The following is a 15,997-nucleotide window of genomic DNA, read 5'->3' on the forward strand; positions in this document are numbered from 1 at the left end:
CTGACTCCTTTGTAATTCTTCCAAAACTGCTTCACTATGAATACCTTATGTTTTATTTAAACTAGATTATTACCCAATACTCTTGCTTTAGGGAACTTTCCTATCATTGTTCATCAAGAATCCTTCATTTTTTAAATGTCCTCAATCAATATTCTTGAAATTCTATTCTTTAAGACCTTTCTCAAATTGTTTATGAACCCCCATAAAATTACCTGTATTATTTATTATCTTTTTCTTCTTAATTCTATTTTCACTATCAAATTTATGTTGTATTTGTATTCTAATTTGTTTAAAATAAAGACATGTAGTGTAGAAACTCATTAACAGCCAGGATTTTATTAATCTTTCATCTGTCTTTGCAATGCCTTTGCATATGTTATTCCTTCTCCTCTAATCTTTTTCCCATATCCAAGATAATCCTCTCCACAAATCCTTCAAGACTCAGCCCAGTTGGCATTTCTTCTAAAAGGTGTTTCTTTTTTTTCTCTTTTCTTTATTGATTAAGGTGTTACATATGTGTTCTTATTGCCCCATTGCCCCCTCATCCCCCCACTCATGCCCTCACACTCACATGTTGTCCATGTCCATTGGTTAGGCTTATATGCATGCATACAAGTCCTTTAATTGATCTCTCCTCCTTACCCCCACCCTCCCCTACCTTCCCTCTGAGGTTTCACAGTCTGATCGATGCTTCTCTGTCTCTGGATCTGTTTTTGTTCATCAGTTTATGTTGTTCATTATATTCCATAAATGAGTGAGATCATGTGATATTTATCTTTCTCTGACTGGCTTATTTCACTTAGCGTAATGCTCTCCAGTTCCATCCATGCTGTTGCAAATGGTAAGAGTTCCTTCTTTTTTTACAATGGCATATTATTCCATTGTGTAAATGTACCACAGTTTTTCAGTCCACTCGTCTGCTGATGGGCACTTAGGCTGTATCCAAATCTTAGCTATGGTAAATGGTACTGCTATGAGCATAGGGGTGCATATATCCTTTCTGATTGGTGTTTCTATTTTCTCGGGATATATTCCTAGACTGGGATCACTGGGTCAAATTGGAGGTGTTTCTTAATATACAGCATCATCTCAAGTGTGTGTATTAGGCCCACACTTTTATAACATCTTGTGCATAACTCTGATATTGCATTTAGTACTTTCTATTGTAATGCAGTATATATTTATCTGATTTTATTGAGAATTCCTTAAAGTGAGTGAATTTTATGTCTTTTTTTTTTCTCCATTGTTAATACCAAGCAGAGTACTGAAAATGGCACCGGCTCAATAAATATATTGAGAATGAAGTGTGGGTTTTTATTTTCAAATTCCCAGATCTCAAATCCTTATAGGTTCACTTACTATACTACATCACCATTCAAATATATTCCCTGCAAGATTATACACAGGGAAAACTCTAGAGGAAATTGTTCTTTCTGTGTGACAATTATACAAAACCATTCAGCATTACTCATAAGGATTCCTATGTAGAATGAAACCTTGACCTTGATAACCTAAGATATATTGATGGTTTTGATTAGATAAAATTACTTTTGCTTCTAAGAACTTACTGTCCAGATTTTGGTGATTTAGACCCGTGTCAGACCAGATAGATTTCATGGCCCTCAATAGCATTAAGTTCACATGCTACTACCGGCCATTGATGTTTTATCTATTACAGTGAGAATAGACAAAGGGGGCAAACACAGGTAAAATCTTTATCAATGAGAAGGTTCTTTGATAAGCCCTAAATAAGCTGGCTTAGGTCACTTAACCATGATACCTACCAGAAACAGAAGCCCTGCTAAAGCTGGAGGTGTAGCCTAAGATTTTCTTTACCTCATTCATTATACAGGAGCATTGAAAGAACATTGCAGCCCAGTCACAAAGTACAGAAATGAGAACTTTAACTTATTTTAGCTTCTCTGCTCATCACACAATATAGGCATTCCTCCCTCTAGTTTTCCCCACTAGACTATATTTCACCTCTATCACCCTCCTTACTCATGCCAAAAACTTGGAGTCATCTTCACATTCAATCTCCATGCTGTTTATTTCCAAACTGTACTTGAATCTACCCAGTTTTCTCTACCCCGTTGCTATCTCTGTTTAGCAAAAGCTGTCTTCTCTTGTTCATACTGCTCTCATACCTTCACTGATTTCCAATTTTACTCTCCTCTCTAATCCATTCTTTACAGTGTAGCTGGAATACATTTTTTAAAACTTGCCATGCTGCCATTGTATTGAAAACATTCTTTCACTTTCATATCTCCTCTTGTGCTGTAGTCCAGCCGCACTAACCTTTCAGATCCAGCTCATGCTCACTACCTGGGCTGTTCATTCTTCCATCCAGCAAAAGAGTCACTTTATTTCAAATCCCATCTTTTAAGTCACCCCTCCATTTTATTGCTAGAATGTATTATTGTAATAGTGTCACAATTCACATGTGTGATTCTTTGGTTAATGACTTTTTCCATAGTTGACTGCCAACTTCATGGAGCAGAGACTGGCTATATTGTTTGCACTCAATACTAGTCTAGTGCCTGGCACGTAATTACATGCTTATTAAATTTTATTGGATAAATGAATGGCTGTACATATTTGAAATTATAGTACTTCTTTTTGAATGATATTTTACTTGGAGAGGTTTTTTTTAATTAAACAAATATTGGAAAGGATGACAGGAGCCCTGTTGTGTCCTACCAGTTGGTTGAGGAAGGACTCAGTTAGTTCCAATAACGTGGGACGTTTTAGTGTACTTTTTTCTTCCTTATATTCATTCATAATCTTATTAATTCATTTGTTCCATTACTTTATTGTGTGCTTTATTATGTAGTAGGTGTTGAAGAAATAGCAATACAAAAGGGAGATAACATCCCCGCTCTTACATCCAGCAAGGGGTATAGGCATGAAACATATATCTATAATAATTAAGTTATAATTGTGGTAAGTGCTATTAATAAGAGAGTGTAAGTTAGTTTAGAGCAATGGTTCTCATCTGGGAGTGATTTTGTCCCCTAAGGGTATTGACAACAATGGAAGTCACACCTAGGAACAGTACTATTGGCATCTCCTGGGTAAATGCCAAGGAAGTACAGGACAGCCTTCCACACCAAATGCCAGTGGTCCGAGATATGTTGTAATCAGTAATACTTTTACAGGGAAGTGGTATTTAAACAAAAGGATAAATTAGTTATTAGATGAGGGAGTGTGAGTGAGTAAACATATAGCCAGAGGGAGGAAAATAAGGAAAGAGCTAAGGTTGGAACTCGATCTCTTCGATGTATTCAGTAAGCTGAAAAAGCTAGGATAGTCTCCTTTTGAGCAAAAGACACAAGATTATGTCGGAGAGCTAAGAAACGGCCCCTTAACGTCTGGAGTTTTCTGTGAATTACCCAGTAAATATTCAGAGAACACTTGCATCTGTGGGTCTTAATGTCAGAACATGGGTCGTGGATATCATTTTGGGAGTTCTTAGCAGGGATGGTATTTGAAGTTTTGAATTTATTTTAACACCAATTTGCCAATGAGTAATTGTTATTTTCCCTGACAGCACTCAGCTACCAGGGGCAGGTTTAGAAAAAAAGAGAAGATTGGGCGCATTCAGGGTTAGCGTTTTTGTCAGGTAGGTGTGAAAAAGGATAGTGTAGCCAGAAAAACAGCTCTGTAGAGACCTAGGCCAGGTAGGCCAGGATTGCTGTACAAACCAAATCCTTTCTGTTTGTTTTTTGTAGAACGCTAGTGGTTTTTAAAATGAGATTTTGAGATTTAGTGCAAATAAAATTACTGTGAATTCTGTGTCATAAACTATAATGGGTACTTTTTTCAGTAATTATTTGATTACTTTTGGATTTTTTATTAATTCTGGGACAAGTGTTGTGTGTATATAAAATTGATGATTGCCTAACTTTGAATTAGAAATAAATAATAGAGTAATTTTAGTATAGATGCTCTGATTTTATTAGATATACAGTTGATTCTTTTCTCATGAAGCACAAGCAGGAGAACCAGAATATCTAGAGCAGCCATCAAGAAGTGATTTCTCAAAGCACTTGAAAGAAGAAACTATTCGAACAATTACCAAGGCATCAAGCGATCACGAAGATAAAAGTCCTGAAACAGTTTTGCAGACGGTAAGAACTTTTCTTTTCCCCCTCTGAGCATAGCCATGTTCATGACGTTTCCTAGCTCTGTGATGGACAGTGAGCTCTCTGGGAGTCGGGGTAGGCAGTGCCATGGGCTCTTCATCCACATGAACAGTGACTGGGGGCATCACCTAACACCCCAGCTGTAGTTTTTTCCTCTATAATGTTAAAAAATTAGTCTTTTTAAAAATAAGTTACTAACTTCCTGTTGGAGAATTATGAAAAATACAGTCATAGGTTAAATTGGTCATTGATTGGGAATTAAAAAGAGAACTAGAATGTTTAGCATTACAAGTTGACCCTTGCACAACATGGGGGTTAGGGTGCCAGCCCTCTGAGCAGTTAAAAATTCAAGTTTAAAATTTGACTCCTCAACACCTTTACTAATAGCCTGTTATTGACTAGAAGCCTTACTGGTAATATACACAGTCGATTAATACATATTCCTTATGTTATATGTATTATATACTATATTCTTACAATAAAGTATAGAAAGGAAAATGCTATTCAGAAAATCAGAAGGAAAATACATTTACAGTATTTATTTTTAAAAATCCACATATAATGGACCTGCACAGTTCAAATCCATGTTGTTCAAGGGTCAAGTGTGTTTCTCACGCCTCCCTCAATCTCTAGTCTTACTACATTGGAATAGTTTAGAATAAGGAATAATTTTCATTGTTGCATGAAATGTGTTTAACAGTAAAATACCAGATATTTTAGGTTAGAGTAGTAAATATTATCTTACACTATGGTTTATGCATATTTCAGTAGTGTTCCGTTCAAAATTGTCATGATAATTCTTCTGTTGGTAGTTTTCAGTTGTGTCTTTTTATAACAATAAATTGAGCACATTGGTATTGCACTGTGTTTTCAGTGACTATAACATTCTGGGATATGCTATTTCAAGAATTTGCTATTACAAAATTCAGTTGCCATCATCTTATTTTATTAGCACAAGCAGCTCTAATATAGGTTTCATGATAGCTAATGTTAATATTTGACGATTCTCCTCTAGAGAACTAAAGAGAACAAGAGATACAATTTTTCAATGCAGTTTTCTACTTAATTGCTGAATGCACTGGGGTCTTTAGTATAAGACCTCAATTAACCAAAATGTCCATTTAATAGGGTGTTGTTTTAATGAATGAAATAATCAGGAATTAGTTTGTAAAGTTATTTTCTGTTTGAATAATTTTGATTATATATCATCTTACCATAAAAATTATGTATTAATATTATTTTTTCATCTAACCAAATTTTGCAAATGCTCTAGAGACTCTGAATGAGTTTGAGATGAACACCTACTAACAATAGGGCACTTGTTGGCAAATACTTCTTCTAGTGGTCCTGAGCTGTGTAGTTCTTGGGGAATGGTAGAATAGGAAAACTAGGGAGGGAGAAAGGGCTGAGAAGTAGGTGCACAGGAGAAATATTTTTACCAGTAATAAAAAATAACTTGTCAGGGCCTTTGCTAATTAGGAATTTTATTTGTTAGAGCTTACATTATGGTTAATAAACAGCATTCTTTTAACTGATATCAGAAAGCCTAAAAGCATTATTTAGCTTAACATAGAATCATGATTGTTTTTGTTTGTCTAATCATGTGTAATTTAAATTTGCAGAAATCACTTAAATTTTGATTGCTTAGTTTATTAATATGGATATCGTCTTATAAGCTAACAACCTACTGCTTCACCTTTACTTGAGAATGGAGGATGACACAGAGATAATATGATAGATGGCTAGCATAAATATTTTTCTGTTTGGCTTATTTTCTGGTACAGCACCAACATTTGGTCCCTTTGCCTATATAAATCTTGCAACATGCCTAAGAATGTGTTAACATGGCTGTCTGAAGCAGCCTGTGTTCTTGGTCTCATGGTCAGTTGCTTAGACTCTTGGTAACCACCATTGGGTTTTCTCTTTTAAATCTATGCTTTAGAAACTAAATTGCATAGATAAAAAGAGTCTGCAGACTTTGTGATTAGATAGTCTTGATTTTTTAATATTGGTTTTACTTCTTACTAGCTATGCAAACTTGAATAAGTTGCTTAATTTCTCTAAATCTCAGTTTTCTTTTATATAAAACGGAGGTGATTGTGAGGTTACTTTAGATCATTTTTTAAAAATGCCTAGCTTGTAGTGTAGGCACTACGTAACTGTTAGTTTTCTTTTTGTTGTTTAAGTTCTAACCATTTCACAAATATACAGTATATTAAGCTCCAACCTTACTGTAAGAAGAATTCCCTGGAAAGCTTAGAATCACAGAAACCATGGAGAGATACTCTCCAAATGTTATACAGCTTGCTTTTTGGGAGAATGTACTCAAATTTAAATGAAATATTTCAGGAAATTTGAAATATACAAAAAAGTGGGACTCCCAGAAAAAAGCATGCGTAGTCTCAAAGTTAAACACTATGAGTATGTTAGTATGTTTTCTTCTATTCTTATTTTTATATACAGGTTTAGAATTTATAGTTGAGTTATTACTGCATATAAAATTTCATATCTTAACTTTGCTTTTTTTAAAATCACATTATAACTTAACCGTTTCCCATGTTATAAACTCTTTAAAAAAGTTTATAGGTTGAGTATTATTCCTTTGAGTGTTTAGATTCTTGTTTACTTACCTATCCCCCATATTCAGTTCTACTTTTACATTATTCTAAAGGGGCTGCTAGAAATGAAACTTTCTTCATATGTTAGGTTATTTCTTCAGCTTCCTCATAGTTGAATTACTTGTTTAAAATGATATGAGCATATTAAGGGCGACAAAAGTGATGAGATGATAATAGTGCTCTAACCACCTTTTATGTGACTGCTTTCAAAAAATGATATATTTAACTAGAGGCCCGATGCACGAAATTCGTGCAAGGGGCTCAGCCCTCACGGCCCGGCTGCCTCGCAACCCCCTCACTGGTCATTCTGGAAGGTCGTTTCGGAAGGTCGTTCCACTGTCCAGTCTAATTAGCATATTAGCTTTTATTATATAGGATGGCTTTTAAGCAGTCAATAAAAATCTTTGTATTTTAATTATTTTTGCAACTTTTTAACTGAGGAACTTATTTTAACCCTTTCAAATTCATCCTTGATTAAGGTGTTTATACAGGACATGATAGTAATTGGAAGAGATAAATACGCATCTATTTTACTTCAGTGAACCCTTAAATTCTTTATATGAACATTTTTTATGGTACCTTAGGATATCTAAATGTGAGAACAACAATACCTACAGAATTATTATCTGAACCCAAGCTATTTCCGTTCTTCAACTTTTACCCATATAATTAATCAGTATTATGCTGTTGAAACTCTTCTGTGGTAACTGGAAAGGTTTATAAAACCCTGATTTTTTTTCTTAACTACATTTTTTCCCCAATGGGACTGTGTAAGGATCAGTAGTCTAAGGAATACATTTTCTAGTTGTTACTTGCTGTAAATTTGTCATGTGTCCCAAAAAAGTGTATTTACATTTTAACAGCTGATAGCTCAATTTTGAAAATGAATTGTATTTTAATAAACACTACCTTTTTCATTATTAAATGTGTGATGTACATTTTTTGAGGACACCCTATACTTTCTCTTCTTAAGACAGTATTGTTTGGGATTGGTGTTCTTGTGAGAAATTTTTTACCACTGTGTCCAGAAAGATTTCTTAATTTATCTGCTTATTTCACTTTTATGAATGGAGACCTAGGACATTTATTACTACATAATAAACATATCTCTATAGGAAATTTGTGATGGTAATATTGGGTTAGAATTATTCAAATGTAAGCAATTTAAAATAGTATTAATCTATAATAATAAAGCATAATATGCTAATTAGACGGGACAGCCAAACGACTTTACAGACATCATTCCGGACATCCTTCTGGATGAAGCTGTGGCGGCGGGGGCCCACGCAGAGACAGTTAGGGGCAATCAGGCAGGCAGGCAAGTGGTTAGGGGCGATGAGGCAGGCAGGCAGACAAGCGATTGTCTGCAGGCAGGAGCCAGCAGTTAAGGATTGCGAGAGGGATATCCAACTGAAGGTTTAGGCCCAATCCCACAGGGATCCCTGCGAAATCTGGCCTAAATCAGCAGCCGGATATCCCCCGAGGGGGTCCCAGATTGCGAGAAGGTGCAGGCCAAGCTGAAGGACCCTTCCCCTCACCCACTCCCACCTCCGTGCACAAATTTTGTGCACTGGGCCTCTAGTAGTATAATAATATTGGTAATGCCTGTCATTTATAGAGCAACAATTATGTCCCAGGTGTGGGGTAACCTGAATATTATCTCATGATCATGGCAAACATACAAGCTCATTATTTTTCCTTGAAAAATGAAGAACTCGAAGGAAACCTTTTCTAAAAATGTTATTTATAAATAGCATTTCTTTTAAAAGGAACAGTGCCAGTCTTGGTCATTAGTTTTATTTTATTGTTTAATTAAATTCTTTCTGCAAATGTACTTCTGGAAAATCAGAATGTGCTCACATCCCTAAAGCGTACCTTTAAATGGAAATAAAACCCTTTATTTATTAAAGTTTTCTGTTTAATATCAAAAGTAAAGTTTTTTTTAAAAAAATTTATTTTTGCTTAGGAAAACTTTTATGGTGCAATTTAAAATTACTCAAGCAAGCTTTATTGAAGCATTTTAGGTACTTTTTAATTTTGTTCATACGTAAATACTAAATATGCTAGTTACAAATCTATACAGTAAAATAAGATCTGAGCAGTATTTTGAATGAGCTGCATTAGTGTCTTCAAGTAGACTTTTCTGGATTTCATGCTACCTTCCACTCTTAGTGTGGATTAGTGAAATTTATAGTCTTTGTTAAAGAAAATAAAAAGAAAGAAATCTGATTGGTTAAAAATAGTATCTTGCAGCTTTTAAAAAAACAAGAATTCATTGGATACTTATGATATAAATATATGGTACTAGGTCTCATAGGCTGTTACAGAGTGAGTTAAGCACCATAGAGTATGGATAGTGAGTAGATATACACTTGATTACTAGAAAGGATAGAGAAGTAAAATCATACAAAAGAAAACCTACAAACTCTTCTGGGTTCAGAAGAATATCTTTGGGGGGTTTTTTGTTGTTTGGGGGTTTTTTTTATCCTTACCCGAAGGTATATTTATTGATTTTAGAGAGGAGAGGAGGGGAGAGAGAGAAGTATTAATGTGAGAGAAAAACATAGATCGGTTGCCTCCCATACATGCCATTATCGGGTATCTAACCCACAACCTTTTGGTGCATGGGACGACACTCCATCAACTGAATCACCTGGCCAGGGCAGAGAAATCTCATTTTAATGGAGATAAAGTATCAAAAAAGCTTTATGGAGTTACTAGAATTAAAAAAACAAAACAAAACTTCAGCTATGAAGATAGTAATAGGAACTGCAACTCCACTGTTTATTATTTTTAAGGATTTAGAGTCCAAGATGTTTTACGGGAAAAATGTAAATGAAAACTTAATTTAGTGTTTGAGATGAAAAGGGAAAGCTGGAGATCTTGTATTAATTCATTTGTTTCTAATACTCAGATTTAAGTGGTTTTGTTTTATACTAGGCAAATGCAGATATTTTTAAAAGACTCAAGAATCTACACTTAAACTGGTGCTTCCATTGTTCTTCTCTTTTCTAATGTTCATACTAATGATTTTTTCCTGCAGAAACCTGAAAGTGCTACAAGCCAACCACCTTGTAACCAGCAAGTTGTAGAGGTGGCGATTCCTCACGTAGGGAAATTTATGATTGAGTCAAAGGAGGGGGGTTATGATGACGAGGTACCTTTGTCACAGCGCTCTGCACTGTTCTACTTATTTTTCACTATTTAATACCATTACTTTGGGCATGCCTGCACCCTCACACTGATGTCTGTTACTGCATAACATACAGCTTTGCCACCCATGGTCTGAAATTACCTTACCAATTGCTAACACAACTTTCAATTTCAAATAACAATTTAAGCAGAAAGCTTATGGAATTTTTCAGAATAATAATTTTATGTTTCTTGTGTTAATTCTCTTATGCAGATGTAGGATTGGTTTACTCTCAGGCTGATAGATTACAATAAGATTTGTTCAATTAAATAGCAAAAATTTTGAGCATTTAAAATAATTTTAATTTTCTCTTTTGCTTGAGTTATGTATTGTAATACTTTGCCCACCATTTCCTGCCAGAAGAACATACATCCTTATTACAAATAGATAATTGGTATTTTTGCTTTTGCAACCTCCATGTGACTGTGAATTAAATGATTCATCAATGTTGCTGAATGCCTACCAGAGTTTTATACACAATGGGACTTTCCAACTTATCTTTTTCTACCTCTCCACTATTAATTCTCATCTAGTTGGATTTCTAACACTATAGAAGCATTTTTGCTTCTCATGAGGTGTTTTGGGGGAATCCAGATGAAAATACACTATTGTCTTGGTCCCATCATATTTTCCCCCCTTCCTCCACTTTTCTCTTAAGACTTTTACATTTTGATATCTTTCATATTTTAGGAAGGGCATGGAGAAGACCTTGGATTCTATCATTTTACTGGCATAGATGAGAATTGAATATACACTAAATAGTTTTTTCCAAGTAACTTTTTTCTAGACTTATTCCAAGATTATAATTAAACTATGAGTTAAAAATGTCTTTATGGCACTAAAATCAGAGGTGTCATACAGATATTAATTTTACTGCATCAATGTAAGAAAGCATGGCCATAATGAGAGTAAGGAGCAGGTTTGTGAGATAGGAAATAGTCAGAAGGATTTTCTCAAGTAGTTAATGTTATTGCAACTCTCAGTATATAATCCAAAATATATACTTTGAATAATAGTTTCAGTGAATCAGAGGTAATTGATGTACTCTCTCCTTTTAAAAAATATATATATATTTTTGATTTTAGGGAAAGGAAGGAAAAGGGATAGAAAGGTAGAAAATTGAGAGAAACATCTCTTACATGCCCCCTCCTGGGGATCAAGCTGGCAACCAAGGCATGTGCCCTAACTCGGAATCAATCCATGACTGCCTGGTTCATGGGCTGTTGCTCAATCACTGAGCCCTACCAGCCGGGCTGGATGCACTCTCTTGACAGCTCTAATATAATAGCTTCATAGTGCCTTGAGTTATATCATTTTTTCAAGTATTTTAAAATGTAAACAGCTAAAAATAAGCTATTATGAAAACAAAAAAAATATACTTCAGTATTTAGTACTTAATATCAATATGTTGTTCTAGTTATTTTAGTACTACTATGTTGGTACTTGAAAATTATAGAAACTTACGTTTTTAATAAAACGTTTATTAAGCATCTCTGCTTGTTTTAGGGTAAACCTTCTGGCATTAACAAAACAGAATTAGGATTAATCATTTAACACTATCTTTTGTACAAATGCTTATGCAACTGGCAGAGGTTTTGTTTTTTTAATGCATAGAGTGATGGTTTAACAGTGCATGTGCTTGGCACCAAGGTCTGTGGACACAAGGCTGCTGCAAATGAATGTTCAGGTTGTATGGTTGTGCAAGAACACCTAGCCAATGGGCGTACTTTGAGTTGAAATTGAGCTTATGCTTACTGAGCTCCCCAAACCTTAATGAAGAGGCACCTTTTTAAATAAAAAGATTGTTGCTATTTCTAAATGGTTCTCTCATTCAGAGAGCAGCACATTTTTCTAATTTGTCAAGAAGGGGCTCTTTTTAAAATTGTTTGGTTCAGAGAGGATGCCTTTTTGCTTTTTGCACAAAGGCACCATATGAACTAGATGTGGCCCTGTAGAGATTTTGAAATATACTTACATGCATACTGGATCACGTTTGCTATAAAAAATGCAACGTTTGATTTATAAGTAATGAAAAGTAAAGGACTTCTAACTTGCATGTAATTATTTTGTTTTTTTAAATTTTTTATGTTATTCATTCAAAAACTCTTAACTTTCAATCCCTTGTGGCAGATCATGATGACACCGAACATGCAAGGTATTATCATGGCGATAGGTAAATCCAGGAGTATATATGACAGGTGTGGCCCTGAAGCAGGGTTCTTTAAGGTACAATTAACATTTTCACTTTATGTTTTTACTATTTTTAAATGAGACTTCTTAAAATGTTTTATTTCCTTGAACTAAATTTGTTTTCTTGTATAATTACTCTTTTTCTAAAGTAGTCGTGGTTACCTGTTGTTCTGGGGGTTTCTTTTGTGCATGAATCTAAGACTGATTTTTTTTTTTCTTTTAATCGAAATAATTCAACAAAAACAAAGCATTTTACCCAAGTTACCCTAGTAGTGCACCTCTGTTTTGTTCACAGAAGTTTGAATTATGTTTTTATTTGAAGAGGAAAAAAGCGTATTTATTGATGAGCAAAACTAAGAACTGAGTAACTCTGATAATAGTTAATTTTTGCCTCATTGGTATACCCTTAGTTAATGTTATATATATATTTTTAATTTTGTTATCACGTGATACTAAATTGTTTTCTTTATTGGGTTATTTTTTAAATTATTCATTCATGTATTGTCTTTTTATGTTTCTATTCACTTATGTTTTCCCCATGGTTAATTTTTGATATCCTGATCATTTCAAGGCATGTGAGACAAATCAAGCTGATGCATCATTTGATGACTCAATCTTTTTCCCCTCTGATTCCAGATTTTTAAAATGTTTTTATTACAATATTATTGCTTTTACTTATTTGTAAAACGAAAACACTGTATATTTTTGTCATTTTATTTAGATTAACTGAAAATCTAGGATTTTTTCACTCCTATCACCTTGTTAGTGTTTACTTTTTTTCTATTAAAAACAAACAGAAAGTTATGGGGTATAGTTCACTATAATTGATGCATGCTCCTTTACTTCACATTAAAAATCTAAAATTTTCGATTTTCCACTTGGTCTTGGTGGTCGAGGTACAGGAGTTCACACCTGGGACAATGGTGTGCATTCCTTGTATTGTCATTCCAATTCTGCTCTGGGTCTACAAAAAGTTCCTAGAGCTGTACCTATGCCCTCTGATTTCCCGCTTGTTAGTCGCATATGACCTACAAAAGCTATGTAAGAATCCAACGATACAAGCAAAAGCAAAGTAGACTATAAGGGTGCAGACATAAATAGATTACCAACACAAGGATGAACAGAAATCTCTGATAAAAAGAAAGACTAGAGTGATTGTCCCAGAAGACCTCATTGTTTTCAAAATAGACCTAATAATGTGAAGCACCTTCTTTGTAATTGTCTCTGACCTTTTTCTTTTAGACCAGAATTTGAGATGGATGGTTTAGATATTTACTTGATATTAATCAGGAAATACATGGTATTTATATTTAGAATGTTTAGTTATGTTTAATGATCTCATTCCCGAGTTCCTTTTTCATTAACATAGCTTTAATAATATGAATAAATAGGAGGTTTGTGCCTGTAGACATTGTTACTAAATCAGTACCTAAGCATCCTTGGGCTTCTAGCTTCTGTTCAGGCTCTTTGAATTTGAGTGGAGTATATTTTTACTATGAAACAGTACAGTGAGCCTGTGCAGTAAAATGAAAGGGAGTGTTTGGAGGTGATAATGACTTGAAACATAAAGTTATAATTACTTCCCAACACAGTGGAGCCCCTTATCTGCAAGAGTAGAAATTATAGGTTATTGCTCTGAAGAAAATTACAAAGATAAGAAATTGAGGATATTTCTTTGGGAAAAATGGAACAGTTTTTACATAAATGTCTAATCCAGCCGTGGGCAAACTATGGCCCATGGGCCGGATTCGGCCCATTTGAAATGAATAAAACTATTGAAAAAAAAAGACCGTACCCTTTTATATAATGATGTTTACTTTGAATTTATATTAGTTCACACAAACACTCCATCCATGCTTTTGTTCTGGCCCTCTGGTCCAGTTTAAGAACCCATTGTGGCCCTCGAGTCAAAAAGGTTGCCCACCCCTGGTCTAATCTATACTAATAATAGCCTAGGGCAGTGGTCGGCAAACTGCTTTGGCCCCTTGAGTGTGGCTCTTCCACAAAATACTGACTTCTGCGCATGGGCCACAAAGTTTCAATCGCACTGTACATGCGCGCCCGCACATAGTATTTTGTGGAAGAGCCACACTCAAGGGGCCAAAGAGCCACATGTGGCTCGCAAGCCGCAGTTTGCCGACCACTGGCCTATGGCAAACCAGTTTCCATTAGTGGGAAGAAGATACAATAGAACAGCCTGGAAACGGCCAGTCTTTTTCCTTATTGATTCTTTATCGCTGGGCTCTGGAGAAATAATGGCCAGGTCCCCTGTTGGGTCCCTTGGAGCCCTGTCTCTCCTCCTCTGCTCAACCCTGCTGATCATCGGGTGTCCCAGAGCAAGAGGGAGAGAAAAGCTTGACTTAGCAACGCCACCCACCCAAGGGTTGGGGGTAGCAGAGGGGCATGGTGACTTTGGAGTCACACAGACTCCGCCAGTTAGACCTGTGTAACCTCTCTGAGCTTCAGTTTCTTCATCTATAAAATGGGTATGATAACAGTACCAGCCTCAGTGGAATGTTACAGGTGTGCATGAGATTGTGCACATAAGGCTCTCAGCCCGGTGCTTGACAGGTACTAAGCCTCACTTTGCCACTGTGATTATCTGCCCCTGCCCTCCCTGGGCTTACGAACCCGTGTTTAACTAGCAATGTAGGCAGGTGTGGAAATTGCCTGCTCCATGTCCTGGGGTCCCTGGGAGAACTCGGATTCCGGATTCCCGGGCAAGAAGATGGCTCTGCAGTATGAAACCCTTGAGGGTCAGGAGTCCAGCCGGGTCCCAGCCTGTGCTCCCTGGGTCTCCGGGGCAATACTGCTGCCTTCCCTCTCTTCCCGGCACTGTCCTGTCCTGCCTCAGTTGTCACTCACGCTGGGAATCCCTGCGTCATCTATGTGCACATCTGTTCCCCAGCAGCCCCCACTCCGTGTGCCTCCCAGCTCTGCCCTGCACTTTGGCAAATCACTTAATCACTCAGCGCCTTTGTTTTCTCATCTGAAAGCTGGGAATAATAGTGCCGGCCTCCTGGGGTTGTTGATCAAACCAGGTCACCAGGTGAAGCACTTAGAAGAGTGCTGGGGCCTGTTTTAAGTGGCCATTCAGTGTCAGCTGTTCTGTTATTACTGTTGAAAGGCGAGTCTTCTAGGAGTAGGGGTTCTGCGAGGTGCCACTGTCCTGTGAAAACCCTGAAGGAGAATCCTCAGCCTCTTTCAGAAACTGAGCTCATTAGCATAAGAAACCACCTGTGAAGGACCTTTGACCCCAATAAGCATTGACAACAAAGAGTAAAAAGCCTGAGGCCAGGGCCTGGATGTCTGTCCTGTATACCAGTAGGTTGCTGGTTAGGTTCCTGTCTGGGCACATGCCCCGATTGTGGGCTCAATGTTTCTCTTTCTCTCTCTCTCTCTCTCTCTCTCTCTCTCTCTCTCTCTCTCTCTCTCTCTCAAATAAATGAAAACACATTGTAAAAAATAAAGTTAGAGGTGAAGCCATTATGGTCCCATGGCTGCAAACTAGAAGAAAACATAACGAGAATAAGAGACTCTTAAAAAAAAGAAATTATAGCAATAAAAATAACACAGAATTTATCTATGGAAGGAATCCATGTGGCTACAGGGAAATTGCGAATGAGCCTAGATTTTAAAAGACAGACTGGGAAAAATGTATTTGCAGCAAATATCCGATAAATACTTAGTATCTTTAACATATAAGAGCTCACACAGATCCTATATAATAAACGCCTAATATGCTAATCAACCGAACTACTGAAGGACCTGTGGAACGACTAGTCTGTATGACGTGCACTGACCACCAAGGGGCAGATGCTCAACACAGGAGCTGTCCCTGGTGGTCAGTG

At 36.2% G+C, this 15,997-nt stretch overlaps 1 protein-coding gene and 1 pseudogene across 10 annotated transcripts in view; both read left to right on the forward strand.

The window, feature by feature from the left end:
• The window catches only part of USP25 (ubiquitin specific peptidase 25), a 181,669-nt gene that overhangs the window by 131,847 nt on the left and 33,825 nt on the right, over positions 1 to 15,997 (forward strand). For 6 of the 10 annotated variants that reach the window (XM_059688108.1, XM_059688113.1, XM_059688110.1 and 3 more), the window contains 3 exons: positions 3,991 to 4,130; positions 9,807 to 9,920; positions 12,087 to 12,182. In XM_059688108.1, coding sequence (XP_059544091.1) covers positions 3,991 to 4,130; positions 9,807 to 9,920; positions 12,087 to 12,182 — 350 coding nt within the window. The remainder of the gene's footprint in view (positions 1 to 3,990; positions 4,131 to 9,806; positions 9,921 to 12,086; positions 12,183 to 15,997) is intronic. The other 4 variants (XM_059688109.1, XM_059688111.1, XM_059688112.1 and 1 more) reach the window with 4 other exon arrangements.
• LOC132230519 (UPF0729 protein C18orf32 homolog) lies at positions 12,189 to 13,853 on the forward strand (annotated as a pseudogene).

The sequence above is a fragment of the Myotis daubentonii genome, chromosome 3, assembly GCF_963259705.1.
Source record: "Myotis daubentonii chromosome 3, mMyoDau2.1, whole genome shotgun sequence".
Taxonomy (NCBI): Eukaryota; Metazoa; Chordata; class Mammalia; order Chiroptera; family Vespertilionidae; genus Myotis; species Myotis daubentonii.